The sequence below is a fragment of the Carassius gibelio genome, chromosome B20, assembly GCF_023724105.1.
Source record: "Carassius gibelio isolate Cgi1373 ecotype wild population from Czech Republic chromosome B20, carGib1.2-hapl.c, whole genome shotgun sequence".
NCBI lineage: Eukaryota > Metazoa > Chordata > Actinopteri > Cypriniformes > Cyprinidae > Carassius > Carassius gibelio.
In genome coordinates this window covers 22,341,048-22,355,663 of record NC_068415.1, presented here as the reverse complement: position 1 = coordinate 22,355,663, position 14,616 = coordinate 22,341,048, and the positions used below count along the sequence as shown (strand labels likewise).

Below are 14,616 nucleotides of genomic sequence, written 5' to 3'. Positions count from 1 at the left end.
AAAGCTAATGAACACAGAAACAAACCTTCTGGACAGTGGTGGTCAGTTCCAGACAGAGCTGAATGATCTTGTTTTTGGTTGTGCTGAAATCACTGACTCCTGTCAGAGGAGTCCTGCAGACAAAATCAAAGAGAACAAGTGTAATTCATCCAAAAGCTGATGAAATGTTCACATGTTTGCAAATTCTGTTTCATGCAAATTCTGGTATGTGTCGTTTCAAGCCCAAACATGCAGTCTACGTATATGTACAGTATGTGTGTGTCTGAATGCCAGCTGCCTGCATGACATCACAAGGTATAAAGATCACAAGATATGAAGTGTTTTGACTGAACACGAAAACCAAAACTATAGTTATGAGACACCTGTCAGTAAAAATGTGATGCTGAAATGTATTTACAGTCATTTAAAAACCCTGTCAATGAATCATAAGGTCCTCTGCACTACAAACCATATCTAGTGTGAAAACTTAACTGTAGCAAACTAGAACTTGTTCTAAAATGTTTTCCAAACATAAAATTTTGGTTGTGGGTTCACTGGATATGTTAAGTTTTCTTAGCATGAATAGAACGTTACACGAAGGTTAGCAGAAAATTGAATTTGTCAGCCTATTCATTTGAAGTCATTTTTTTTTTTTTTGCGTTAAAAAAACCCCCCATTCTCATAGCTTCGTAATATTACAGTTGAATCACTGATTTCACATGGACTATTTTAATGATGTCCTTACAACCTTTTTTGGCCTTTAATGTGGTAGTTGCATTGCTGTCTATTAGGGCTGAAACGATTAGTCGACATTATCGACAACGTCAAAAACCTGTCAACCCCGACTTCAAAGCAAATGGCGCCGAACCTGAAGCTGTTGAGCAGCGTAAATATATGCTGCGCGCTTTACTCTCAATAATGAAATAAACACAACAAAAACTGACAGTGGTGAGAAAGCAGCGGTTAAGAATGTGGATGTTTGCACAAGCTCTGCCATTTTTGGTGAACAAACCCTCTAATTCAAGAACATCATTCAAGACATTTGATCAATGTTAAACTCTTGACACTGTGAGAACTTGGTCAGTTTTCATTATATTTACATACATATTGTATTTACAAACCCTTTAATAATGTTAGCCACAGTTGTTGAAACATTCCTTGTTTGGTGGGTTAGCATACAATTCTTCAAAACGTTCTTTCAATGTGTTTAGTGAAAAATAAATTTATATTTTTGAGTGAACTGTCCCAATATTTGTTCTAAATATTTACACATTCTTTGGATAACATTAACCGAAGTTGTTGGAACATGATTCATATTAAATCTTAAATATTCAAATAGACCTACATTTAAGGACATCACTTTTTTTTTTTCTTAAAATTCTAAAAAAGAATTAACAAGATGTCCTGTTAACACTATTTAAAGAGCATTTCTTCCAAACATTTGCACAGCCAATTTATTAGGTTAGCCAAAGTGCTTGGAACATTCCTTGTAGGTGAAGTCTGTAAGAGACAGAAAGAGTGTGTTTGTGTATAAATCTCACATACCTGTCAAGCCAGGCCAGCATGCCCTTAGCAGCCCCTATCAGCTCCACCACAGCGGTGAGGAACACGTTAGGTGGTTTGTTTGGACTTCCTCCATCATAATTAGGGTTTTTCCTGCGCTCTGAGGCACAGTTGTGCAAGTTATTGGATGCTGATCGCATCTGACCCACCAGAGTCTTCAAGTTATCCGTCTCCACGCCACAGTTCTGCCACAACAAATAAGCATCTGCATTAGTCATTTTAGATGAAACTAGATTTTTCATCTAAAGAAAGTGGTCCTTTTACATTCAATAAAAAAAACAACCATCAATTGTTTGGTTACTCATCTTGTTCCAAATATCTACTTTTGTATTTGACAGAATAATATTTTTTTTACTAAAATGAGGGGAAGTAAATGATAACTGATTTTTAATTTTTTGGTGAACAATCACTTCAAGTGCAAACTGAACTTAATGTTTTCAGACACTAAATACAGTAGCATTTTAATTAAAATGCATTATAGTTTCAATTGATGTTAAATGCAATTAGCTGAACTTGACAGTGCTTTTTCACCCACAAAGTGAACCGCAGAGCGATTATGATAAAACTAAAATATACTTTAACATAATTTCTATGGAACTTTGTATGTAATGAATTTAAATACACTTGTAATTAAACATTTGTAATGATAAAGTTTTAGTTTACTACATATACTAACTTAATATATAATTTGAAATAGCACACTATAGCTAAAATTTGTTTTCCTTTAAAGTCCTTTAAAGCAAATTGAAATAATATTAAAACATTTAAAAAATGTACTTTAAAGTAAAACTTACAAAAGCTCACTCTTTAAAACTGCAATTAAGTGTGTTAAATAAAACGTCATAATAGTGTACAATAAAAAAAATAGACTTTTAACATTTGAAGTACTCTACGAATGTAGTAAATTGGGGCAAGATATCCCATTTTATTGTCAGGTAACTTACTGTTATGGATTTGGACAAAAACCCCTAAACCTAAGTATTAATAATTTGTGTATCTTCCACTTTGGTGATATGAAATGTGAAGAATGTGGTGTTTGTAATGTCATGTGACAGTGGCTACAGCGCACAGGTCATTCTCACAACCTTTCCAGCCAAAAATCCCATGGTCACTGCCTGACTTCAAAGGTATTCCAGAAAACCGTATCTGCTCTAAACCCAGCCAGACACTGACAGACAGACTGTCTGCATGGACTTGAAGTCGGCCAAAAAGTGCACAGACTATGGCCTGGTCAACTACAACAACACAGAATACTAAAGGTGCTTGAGGGAACAACCTCACTGAGTTCAGGAAGGATGCAGGTGCTCTTCTAGAATCGTCTCCTGTTGTTTTTGTATTACAACGAAGCTTTAGCTCTGATGAGTCCACGATGGCTGAATTATTAATGGAATGATAAAAGGAAGTCCGTCCTCCAAATATTCATTTCATGTTGCCCTCTTCAAAGATGAGGAGGTATAACTGTGATAGAAATTAAAAGCAGAATCTCTCACAGACTGTAGAAACTGTTTTAGCCAGTGCTCCACACAGAGATCTGATCTGATAATCATCAGTCTGTCTAGAACGACATGAAGAATCAGAGACTGACTAAATCCAGAAGAACTGTGGCAATGTCTCCGAGATGCTTTGTGAAATCTACCTGCAAAGCTACAGTACTGTTCAAAGTTTTAGGCACCTGTGTAAAAATTCTGTAAAATGAGGATGCGCCCAAAAGTAATGTCATAAATAGATTTTCTTTATCAATTAACTTCTATTTTAAAAAAATTAATTTAAAAAATAAATCATAAATCATAAAAGAAAAATTGATAATTTTGAACTGTGGTAAGATTCTTTCATCAAGCACGGTGAGTAGTGGCTTCTCCTGCTATTGTTATTTGCACTGCTTGCCACATGTACAGTTTATCTGTCTGTGTTGGTGATGAGGGATTCACATGTGATAAATGCCGGGGAAATAGTTAAGCTGACAGAGAAGATTTCAGAATTAGAGACATGCATCCAAACTTTAATTGAGGCAGTAAGAATGTGAGGGTCCTAGACATGGCTTTGGATGCGTCTAGCTCAGGGAGTGCACTATAGATCCCCTGAGGAACAGTTCCACTCATTCTCTACTATAGGAGAGGAAGAATTGTATAAACTTTAAATCATCTAAACCAATAACATGTATGTTAGACCCTATTCCAAGCTCCTAAAAGAGGTGTTTCCAGAAGTCATAGATCCTCTTATGACTAATATTAATTCGTCATTAGGATATGTCCCCAAAACCTTCAAACTGGCTGTTATTAAGCCTCTCATAAAAAAAAAAAAAAAAAAAAAAGACCTAGTTAATTATAGACCGATCTCAAAACTCCCTTTTCTGTCCAAAATACTAGAAAAGGTAGTATCCTCACAATTATATTCCTTTTTAGAGAAAATTGGTATCTGTGAGGATTTTCAGTCAGGATTTAGACCGTATCATAGTACTGAGACTGCTCTCCTTAGAGTTACAAATGATCTGCTCTTATCATCTGATCGTGGTTGTATCTCTCTATTAGTGCTGTTGGATCTTAGTGCTGCATTCGACACTATTGACCACAACATTCTTTTGCATAGACTAGAACATTTTGTTGGCATTAATGAAAGTGCATTAGCATGGTTTAAATCATACTTATATGACTGCCATCATTTCGTAGCAGTGAATGAAGATGTATCATATCGATCACAAGTGCAGTATGGAGTACCTCAAGGCTCAGTACTAGGGCCGTCACTCTTCACACTTTACATGTTACCCTTGGGAGATATCATCAGGAAACACGGTGTTGGCTTTCACTGTAAAGCTGATGATACTCAGCTCTATATTTATTCGCGGCCCAGCGAAACATACCAATTTGAAAAACTAACGGAATGCATAGTCGATATAAAATGCTGGATGACGAGAAATTTCTTACTGCTTAATTCTGAAAAAAAAAAAACAGGTGTGTTAATTATAGGACCTAGAAACTCTGCATGTATTAACATAGAACACTGTTTAAGACTCTGTCAATTCTTCGTCATCAGTTAGGAACCTAAGTGTGCCATTTGATAGTAATCTTTCCTTAGAAAGCCATGTTTCTAGCATTTGTAAAACTGCATTTTTCCATCTCAAAAATATATCTAAATTATGGCCTATACTCTCAATGTCAAATGCAGAAATGTTAATCCATGCATTTATGATCTCAGGGTTAGATTATTTTAATGCTTTATTGGGTGGTTGTTCTGCACGCTTAGTAAACAAACTACAGCTAGTCCAAAATGCAGCAGCAAGAGTTCTTACTAGAACCAGGAAGTATGACCATATTAGCCCGGTCCTGTCAACACTGCACTGGCTCCCCATCAAACATAGATATAGATATAGATTTTCAAATATTGCTTATTACTTATAAAGCCCTGAATGGTTTAGGACCTCAGTATTTGAATGAGCTCCTGTTACATTATAATCCTCAACGTCTGCTGCGTTCTCAAAGCTCAGGCAATTTGATAATACCTAGAATATCAAAATCAACTGCGGGCGGCAGATCCTTTTCCTATTTGGCGACTAAACTCTGGAATAACCTACCTAACATTGTTTGGGAGGCAGACACACTCTTTCAGTTTAAATCTAGACTAAAAACCGATCTCTTTAACCTGGCATACACATAACATACTTATATGCTTTTAATATACAAATCCGTTTTAGGATTTTTAGGCTGCATTAATTAGATAAACCGGAACCGGGAACACTTCCCATAACACCCTATGTACTTGCTACATCATTAGAAGAATGGCATCTACGCTAATATTAGTCTGTTTCTGTATCCAGATCTGAGGGTCACTGCACTGCACAACTGAGCCTGGTTTCTCCCAAGGTTTTTTTCTCCATTCTGTCATCAATGGAGTTTCGGTTCCTTGCCGCTGTTGCCTCTGGCTTGCTTAGCTGGGGTCACTTCATCTACAGCGATATCTTTGACTTGACTGCAAATGATTGCACGGACACTATTTAAACTGAACTGGGATGATGACATCACTGAATTCATTGACCTGACTTAATGTGATGTTGTTCTTGTTTATGATGGAATTTTATTTTATTGCTGAAATTAATTTATAGCAGTAACAAGATGACCCGTTGAATACAGTTTGGGAGCAATGACTGACTAATGTATTTTTAGTCCAGTGCCTGAATATACGATTAATATTGACCAAGTTCAGTGGCTGTTATATGTGGATAAACTTACTATGTTGTGTATTTTCATCAGTTTCAACATGAAAAATAACTTTCATATCGATTCAATGGATTTATTGTATTTTGGGGGGGGAAATAATAAAATTTTACAATAAATCTTTGAAAATCAAAACCTGGATTTGAATGTTTAGTGTTATTATAACCTAAAGATGCTATGTGAATGTTGGAAGCAAAAAATTGTGGTTTTCATCTTGCCACTTTTCTTGGTAAAAATGTTTTATTGCGTTTGAGAACCAAACTCTTCAAATAAACCATTGGTGGTGTTAGAAACTGTTCAGACTCTTCTATCTTCTGTCAAGAGTTTAAAATTGCTCAGACTCTTCTATCAATGGACAAATAATGGATTCCAGATGAGACAATTTTTAGGTCTGTCTGATATTGTACTAAACTATGGTACTTTACCGCTGTGGAATCGAGCCAGAGAGAGTTGGGGAGTTTAGCACGTCCTCTAACACTCATGAAAGCGATTTTAAAAATAACCAGAGACCGAACAGATACACAGGGTTAAGATGAGGCTGAGGCGGAAACTACTGGAACAATGGCGTGACATATTTTCCTGCACTGGTTACTGTGTGTTTGACTGTATGGGTTTGTGTGTGTGTGAGTGTTGGGCGGGGGGGCTCTCTGACAGGTGGGTGGGTCACATCTGTTTCCTGCTCTCCAGGAGATATCTTCTACCCATGAGTGCTAGAGCTGACCTCTCACAAACTGTCTATCCCAGCCTTCATGTTACAGCTCCTCTGTGGTTCTCCCTTCAGTGCTGCCTTGAACAGGTGACGCTTAAAAACAAACGGTTAATCTTTTCTTCATCTTTGTGTGCAGCCACCCGGTCTGACAGGTAGAGTGCCGACATCAAACCACATAGCTTCCATTTACTGTTTGCTGCAGACACACCTTTTGTTCAATTTTTGTACAATTATGGAAGGATTTAAAGGATTAGTTCACTCAGTGTTGTTATTTGCACGGTAACATCTTTCAAACCTGAATGAATTTGTTACTTCTTGCACATGATGATTATCACGTGCTGTCAAACAACATACAATGATATTAGTAATATTACTAATACTAATTTATTATAATTGTATACAATTCAATCTAAACAAATTAAAATACAAAAACTATTTAGATTGCATATAAAATATTTGTCCATTTGGACTACACAGATTTAACATAAACAATTCATAAATCTTACATTTAGACAAACATATTTTGGAGTTTTTTGTGTTTTATTTGTATTTTGTTTAGATTAAATTGTATAGAATTATTTGAGAGCAAAGTTGAGTGAATTTAGGCATCACAATATTATAGTTTTTTTTTTCAAGTTAGATTTAGTGTTTTAAAAATGTAATTAATAATATTAATAACCCCTCCCCCCACTCTAAAAAAGGGCATCAAATCAAAATACAAAAGGCAAAAATTGTCATTTGTCATATACTTATCAATATTAGAGATTTTTAGATTTAGCTGTAATTTGTTTTAATATAATAATATATATTAATATATATAAAAATGTGTCCATATGGTTCATTTTGCCTAATGTCTCCAGTCTAATGTGTGTTTGTACTCCAGGTTTGGAACTTCATGAGGTTTAGGCTTTCATTTTTGAGTGAACTATCCCTTTAAGACACATTTGATGTTGATACACATCGTATTAGCTTCCCTTCTAAAAGTTTCACGTACAAACAAATTACACAGAGAAATGGCAACAACACAGAAAGTGTCTCATCAGTGTCTCTTTAGGGTGCAGTCTCCCATTATAAGGTCTCTGAATGGACACTGTTTGTTCCAGCTGACCCTCCCCATTCAGATCCACCACAGTGTTGGGACACAGAACGCCAGCTAGCACAGCTTCTGCGATAACAATCTGCACGGTCTACAACTTTAGCTTTGCTAACTGCACACAAAAACACACACAGGTTTATACAGGCCTCTAGTCCCGCATGTGTTTTAAGGTGCACTTTGTGGTCATTAATCCTGTCTGAATGGGGGGAAAAAAGAAAGAGAGCGGGGGAAGTTGAGAAGAAAACTTGGGAAGGAAGTGAGCGGAAACAGCTGATCGGAATGCCTGGGAAATCTCTGCTTTCCTGTTCACGGCAGTCTCCACCTAAAACACGGCTCACGCCCTTCCAGTGTTAGAGAAGACACTTGGCTATGATTGCAACGAATAGCAAACTGCCATATACTCTTACTATTTCTGTAGTAATGTTTCCTGCATTGCTGGCTACAATCACAGCACAACCACTTCAGTCCACTTGCCAAACAAATGACTCTTAAAAGAGGAGTGCAAAGGTCAGCACCTACAAATACTTCCTGACGGAGGTAAATATGATTGGACAAGGTTTCTTTGAGAAAGCTGATTGGATGCGTGTTGGGAAAAGGGCATCTGAGTGAGCTGAGGTACTGACCAATGCGCAGAGCAGATCCACAGCCTCCAGAATCAGCTCCTGGTGGCCGACGCGGCTCATCGTCAGCTCCTCCAGATCCTGATGGGAAATCTTCAGAAGCCGCTCTCCACTGATCTTCTCTCTCTCGAAGTAAGGAACGTACTGCTGGAGACTGTCGTCCAGGCCTGAGACGCAGACAGAAAGCGAGCATGAGAGACACAACACAAAGAAACTCTTTCAGGGAGAGTGTGGGTCCTTGTGTGTTTTGACACCGCAAGCGTCAATATAAGACATTTGCACTAGCTCCTCAGTATTTCTCACGCACAAGTGCCAGTTACCTGGTCTGAGAACAGATCATTGCTATACGAGGCCAAACAAATAAAGCGAGATCTATGAGATTACATCACTGTCCTGCGGTTGATGAGACTGGGGTCTCCTGGTGTGTGAGAAAATGCAGTCATGCCATTATTAATTCAACAGACTGACAGATGAAACAGATGAACAGCAAGCGTTTGCTTGGCAACTTTGCCTGTTAATCAATGTGTGATTTCAAAATGCATTCAGCAAATTATGTCAAGCCTTTAACCCTTGCATATGATCTCATGTATTGCTAACATGTAAAAATACATTTTAAGAATAACCTACATAATTTATTCTTACGTAAATAAGGGTTGGCATAAATGGGTGATTATTATGTGTCGAAACCAATTTTGGGCTACATATCACCCCAAAGTCAAAAGCCAATAATAATAATAATAATTAATTCTATTTTGTATTGATTCCCTAAATTCACACTTATATAAAAAGAGGAAGATTTATCATAATTATAATTATATATATATATATAGGACTATCATGAATTACATTTATTTGAATTATCATTAAAAATACAGATTTATAAAAAATAAATAAAAATAAACAATTAATAATTCCACCTATCAATGTGTAAATTTAATTTTAAAAAATTGTCTTACCAACTGAGTAATTCATAATCATATCATGTGATTATTTTTCTAATCAATTTTGATTAATTAAAGTTTTAATTGATTTACAGCTCTTGCCACAAGCCAAAAAACTCAATTATCCTAAAAATTCAAAGTTGTAAATAAAGCTGTAAACAAAACTAAAACCAGAGTTTACTGGAGTTTGTTTTACAAGAAAATACTAATTCAGTCTTTCTAAAATATTTAATTCAATGTGTTGCTTGCTGGTTACTTTAAAATTTCCACAAAAATACTTTCAGAGTAAATCCTACACCAAATTCTATTTTAGAGAAGGCTAAACTTTTTAATGTATTGTATTGTCTTTTTTATCTTGGAGAGAAATGACCAGGGCATGTTTTGGTAAGATTCAGCCTCACTCGACTCATTTGAATGCCTTTCACTCGAAATCTAGACTTACAGTACTGTGCAAACCAAGTCTGGGAGAGACAGAGAAGCTCTTTTCCCCCTGAAACTTTTGTCTGAATTGGGGAGGTGAGCTCAAAACACCCTTCTGTCCACTGTGTGTGAGACTGCAGTATGAAAAGGGGCTCTTTGTGGGGGGTAGGTAGCCCTTATAAGATCAAAGAGAAAGCGAGAAAAGGAGGCAAAGAGGGGTCAAAGGGCAACGTTAGGGACTCCTGAATCCCCTCCACCCTCTTTGCCCCTACTGAGAGACAACAGCTGCACTTTCTGAGCTCAAAAAGAGAGACACAGTGTCAATGGAACCGCCAGAGAAAAGCTGCCACATATGAGAAAGTGTCAACAATAACAGTCCACAGTGTGAGCCAATGAACATCAGCTTTTCTCATCTCTAATTTTTAAGGTATTCTGTGTTAACTAATCTGGCAAAGCTAAAGGGATACAGTCATGTGCCATTGAGACTGTTCTGCACTTTTGGTGATGAAAGGTTGTCTATGCTGCGATGATGTCTGTAAACTAGCGGTCGGCTTATATATCGCCAAGGCTGATATATCGGCCGATATTTAGCATTTTTCAAATATCGGCATCGGCCAATACATGTTTTTTTTTTTTGCTTTGCCGATGTGTTCGAGGCAGGACTTTTATTTTGACGACGCTGAAAGCGGAAGCGCCTGAACGCGCACACAGTGCTCACACTCTCTCTTGTTCGTCGTTAACAGTTCTGTCTAACATGAACAGAACTCTGTCTAATAATCAGCTAGAACAGTTAAACAAAGGAATTAATATATACAGAAAGTATTATAACGATTGCTTTTATATTAGGCCTATTAGTAATAGAAAGGCAAACATTATAATACTCTCTTGTTTGCCGTCAGCATTAAGCAAATACGCATTTATATAATTTAAACAAATATTTGAATGACTAATGAACATTTAATTTCACAAACCTTGCACACTTAGTTGAACCCAGCTGTGAGATCTTGTGAAGTGTGTATGTGTATCCAGCTGACCACGTGTTTTCTGTGTGACGGTCGATCCGTGTGAATTAAACTTTAAACACGTGCAATGCTTTATGCATTATTTATTTGTGAATAATACTGTCACCATAAATTATAAGCATATTTCTTTTACACATTTACTTTTAATTCAGTCAAATGATTTAAATATTGTCAAATGTCAAATTTCTTAAATATTAATAATACAAAACAAAAAAAATCGTATATATGGGCTATCGGGCCCCCTGGTTTCCAAGATAACGGCAGAGTCTGTCAAAAAACACACATCGGTCGACCCCTAGTGTAAACTGGTGTAGTAATAATGCAAAATATTTAAATCTTTAAACCAGAATAAGAATAAGATTTATTGGAAAATGTGAGGATTTTCCTCGGTGAAGCTTCTAGTATAAAAAATAAAATAAAAAAAGTATCAAGAATGGATTGACTAGTCTATCAACTCAAAATTGCAAAAGAAATTCTAAATAAATAAATTTAATTAAACAAAACAATGCTAACCTAGACTAAATAAAATGAAATAAAATAAAAATCATTTTACAAAGTATAAGGTATGTCAAATAAGACCTCAATGAGTTTAGGGTTGTCTGGTAAACTTTTGTTTTAGTGGGAAAGTGATCTGCCACCAGAAAACATTTGAGAACTACTGCATTAGCCTTATATACATAAAAAAAAATACAAATCTGTATCTTCTTCATCTCTATTCTAGATCCTCGAAACTTACAGTTTGACTGAGTCACGGTTCATAGGAGAAAGTTGAAGAAAAGAAGATGAAAGTGGATATTTGTGGATGGAGGTCTGTTTACATGAACACATGCTCTTCAAGCCTTGGAAATACGCATAAAAAGAAAGGTACATTTCAAGAAAACAGCATAAAAACCCTATAAACATAATCCATTTGATAATCTTTACCAGGGGCGTCGCTAGGCCCTTTTTAGGGGGGCTTCAGGAAAGAACTTATGCCCAGCCCCCCTAAAAATTATTTGATTAATTAATTAGTGATCGCTTCAGTCCCCTTTAAAAACTCATTTGAGACGGTGGCAAGCTGCATCAAGTTCCGGGTCCTCCCCTTATCTGAGTCTGCATGGATTCAGCGCGTTTTTCAATCCACAGGGGCGCCGAGCAGAGCGAACATCAGAGAGTACAAGGTGTGTGTGTGCGTGCGTGCGTGTGCGTGCGTGTGCGCGTGTGTGTGTGTGTGCGTGCGTGTGTGCGTGTGCTGTGTGTGTTCTCGCATCCAATACCAGTACGTCTTCGCTGCGTTCACTTTCAGCCTTTATCACAGTGTGACAGATGTTTTTTCTTCCAACAAAAATGAAGCGATTAACACCCATGAAAACATACTTTAGAAAACGATCATGATTTATCTTAAATTACTTTTTGAAATTGAAAACATATTATTGTGTATTTCGGCATTACATTATGCAGCCATGCAAAATAAATTATTAACGACACACATCATTGTCTGAAAGTACTAAATGGCACAGAGAGAGAAACATCATGTGGAGTTATTTTGTTTTCTATTATTAAACATAATTTTGTATTAAGTAATAATTAATCATTAGTGTATCATGATACATATATTAGAGTAAGAGTAAAGGGATCTGTGATTTTATTTTTATTTTTAAGTAATTGATTTATAGAAGTGGCAAATTGATAATTATGTTATTTTTAATAAATATAAATAAATATAGAACAGATTAAACATATTGCCAATAGACAATTACATTAATACATGTTTTGTCTATATTCTTAATGAATATTAGCTGGTTAGTTAAATGATTTGAAATGAAATAAATGTTCAGGGGCTGACTTGATGTATAACCAACCGTATTGTTGATTATAAAGGCTAAAAAGCTAAAAAAAATAATAATAATAATAATAATAATAAAATATAATAATTTATATTTCATTGTAGATGGATATACAACATTTTTTTTGTCGTGCGGGAGTAGGTCTGCAAATGAGCAACAGTCAGGTGAGAATAGAACAGACAGCCTCACACACACACACAATACCACTGTGTTCCCAAGATTCATTGCCAATTTCCACGTACATTTCATAAGAAAAAGCAGTGGTATCATCAAAGGATAAACATGAATGTCCTAATACTGAATCAGGAAGTCTTTATTGTAAAAAAAATATAAAAAAATAAAAAAATCTACATTCCCAATTCAAAATTTTCCAGTGACTGGTCACATGTAAAAAACTGTATTAGTTTTTTTTACAGTGTTATATATGGCTCAGTCAGTACTCCTACTCCCATATATGAAATACAGGGAATACAATGGAATAGTGGATTGCAATAAGGTTAGTAGTATACAACCCTACCCTAATAGTAAAATAATATTTTTTAATCATACCCTTATTGGGGGCTGAGCCCCCCTAAAATCAAAATCTTAGAATCGCCCCTGATCTTTACAATTCATTTCAAGTCATTCGTAGCCACAAAAGCTTTTTGTGAAAAGGAATTCAATCTGTATTTCGCAAAAAAATCTGATAAAACTAAATTAAGATGACTAAATAATGCCAGAATTTTCATTTTATTTAGATGATCTCATTAAGACAAACTAATAAGTGGAAGTTGACAAAATAAAACTCCTAAATGAGGAGGAAATAGCCCAACGGTCCCATGTCACAACAACTTCTAATCTTGTTTAGAAACATGCCTTTAGATTTACACACTTAACCTGGGAGGTCAATTTAGCAGAGATAAAAATATCTCATGCTGTAACAGTTACCAAACTTGAAAAAGTTAGTCTTCCTTGAGGAGGGAAACAGACACTAATCATATCCAGTGACCCCACTCACATCCAAATGACTAACAAGCTTGAAAGCACCATATCAGAGGGCCGAAGCACCCGAGCTTCAGTTACAAATGAGAGGGTAGTGCGTCTCCTCTCCCGTCCCCTGTCCCGACGCAGTCTCTCACTGACAGAGCTGCCCTGAGAACGTCAGCAGAAGCAGTGTGTGTTTCTAAAGCTTTCCTTCTGAGCCTTCGGAGACCTGAAGAATGTTTATTGTTCTCCGAGTGCTACTGAAACTCCTCCAAGTTTCCGAAACGGTGCGGAGCGTTACTCTTCCACTCCATATCTAGGCCTACATGAATCATCCGCCAATCCATTTTTGCCCTTTAGTAGACTTGTAAGAAGGGAAATATGCAAACAAAATATTTTCATCTAAAACAGAGCATGCATCATACGGAGGGCTCGAATGATGTCACAGTCTGCCCACGCCCTCCTGCCGGATGAATTAGATCAGAAAACCAAAATTATCCTAATTTATAATTCTTTTTTTTTTTTTTATCAATCTTACTATTAATAAATAGCATAAAGCTATTTACTATTAAACACAGACTCTTCTGCTTAGCTGGCCTTGTCATTTACTAGCGTATCCATTGTTTAGCTAGCCTTCAGTATAGTCTGCTCATCAGTGTGGACACGTGCTTAGTCGTCTGAGCTGTGAATAAGTGAAGTTTGGCACGCATTCCACAGCCTGGGGGGTCAATAGAGGGAATGTTTGCTCCGCCCCCCCTCTCCCACCAGAAACAAGTGTCCGCATGGAAAGCAAGAGTGGTTGAAAGAAACATTTGGTGCATTTAGTGTCCCTTTCAGTGGTGACGTGACATCAGTCTTCTCCATCGGCAGGAGATGAGGGACAACAAAGGCAGTCGTGGGGGGAGAGAGTTTCCTCCAGCCAAACCCTTTAGATGTCAACAAAGTGTCCACGAAGTCGGCTGTCGTGCTGATCCTTGGGGTAATTCCAGCAGTGATATAACAGCTTCCTGTTTGAGAAAGTTTGTGCTCATTGAGACTCAATTATCCTGAATAAATTCAGACAGATAGATAGATCTCTTTTGGTGGCGGGGTGGTGCTAGTGTGTGTCTGTGACTCAGAGTCAACGTTGCTAACAAAGACGAAACTGTCGTCTCCGCCTGATACGCAAACAGTTCAACCACAGTCACGCAACTCACTCATGTGTGACAATGATTCGCAGACGAGTCCCAAAAGCACCTACAACACAACCACCACGAGTCTGCGATACGA

At 36.8% G+C, this 14,616-nt stretch overlaps 1 protein-coding gene across 1 annotated transcript in view; it reads right to left on the bottom strand.

Moving 5' to 3' along the window:
* Window positions 1-14,616, bottom strand: part of LOC127983543 (connector enhancer of kinase suppressor of ras 3) — a 42,239-nt gene that overhangs the window by 25,359 nt on the left and 2,264 nt on the right. Inside the window, exons 2-4 of the mRNA XM_052585733.1 lie at window positions 8,179-8,342; window positions 1,525-1,727; window positions 26-113 (exon numbers count right to left, since the gene is read on the bottom strand). Of these exons, the coding sequence (XP_052441693.1) occupies window positions 26-113; window positions 1,525-1,727; window positions 8,179-8,342 (455 nt within the window). The remainder of the gene's footprint in view (window positions 1-25; window positions 114-1,524; window positions 1,728-8,178; window positions 8,343-14,616) is intronic.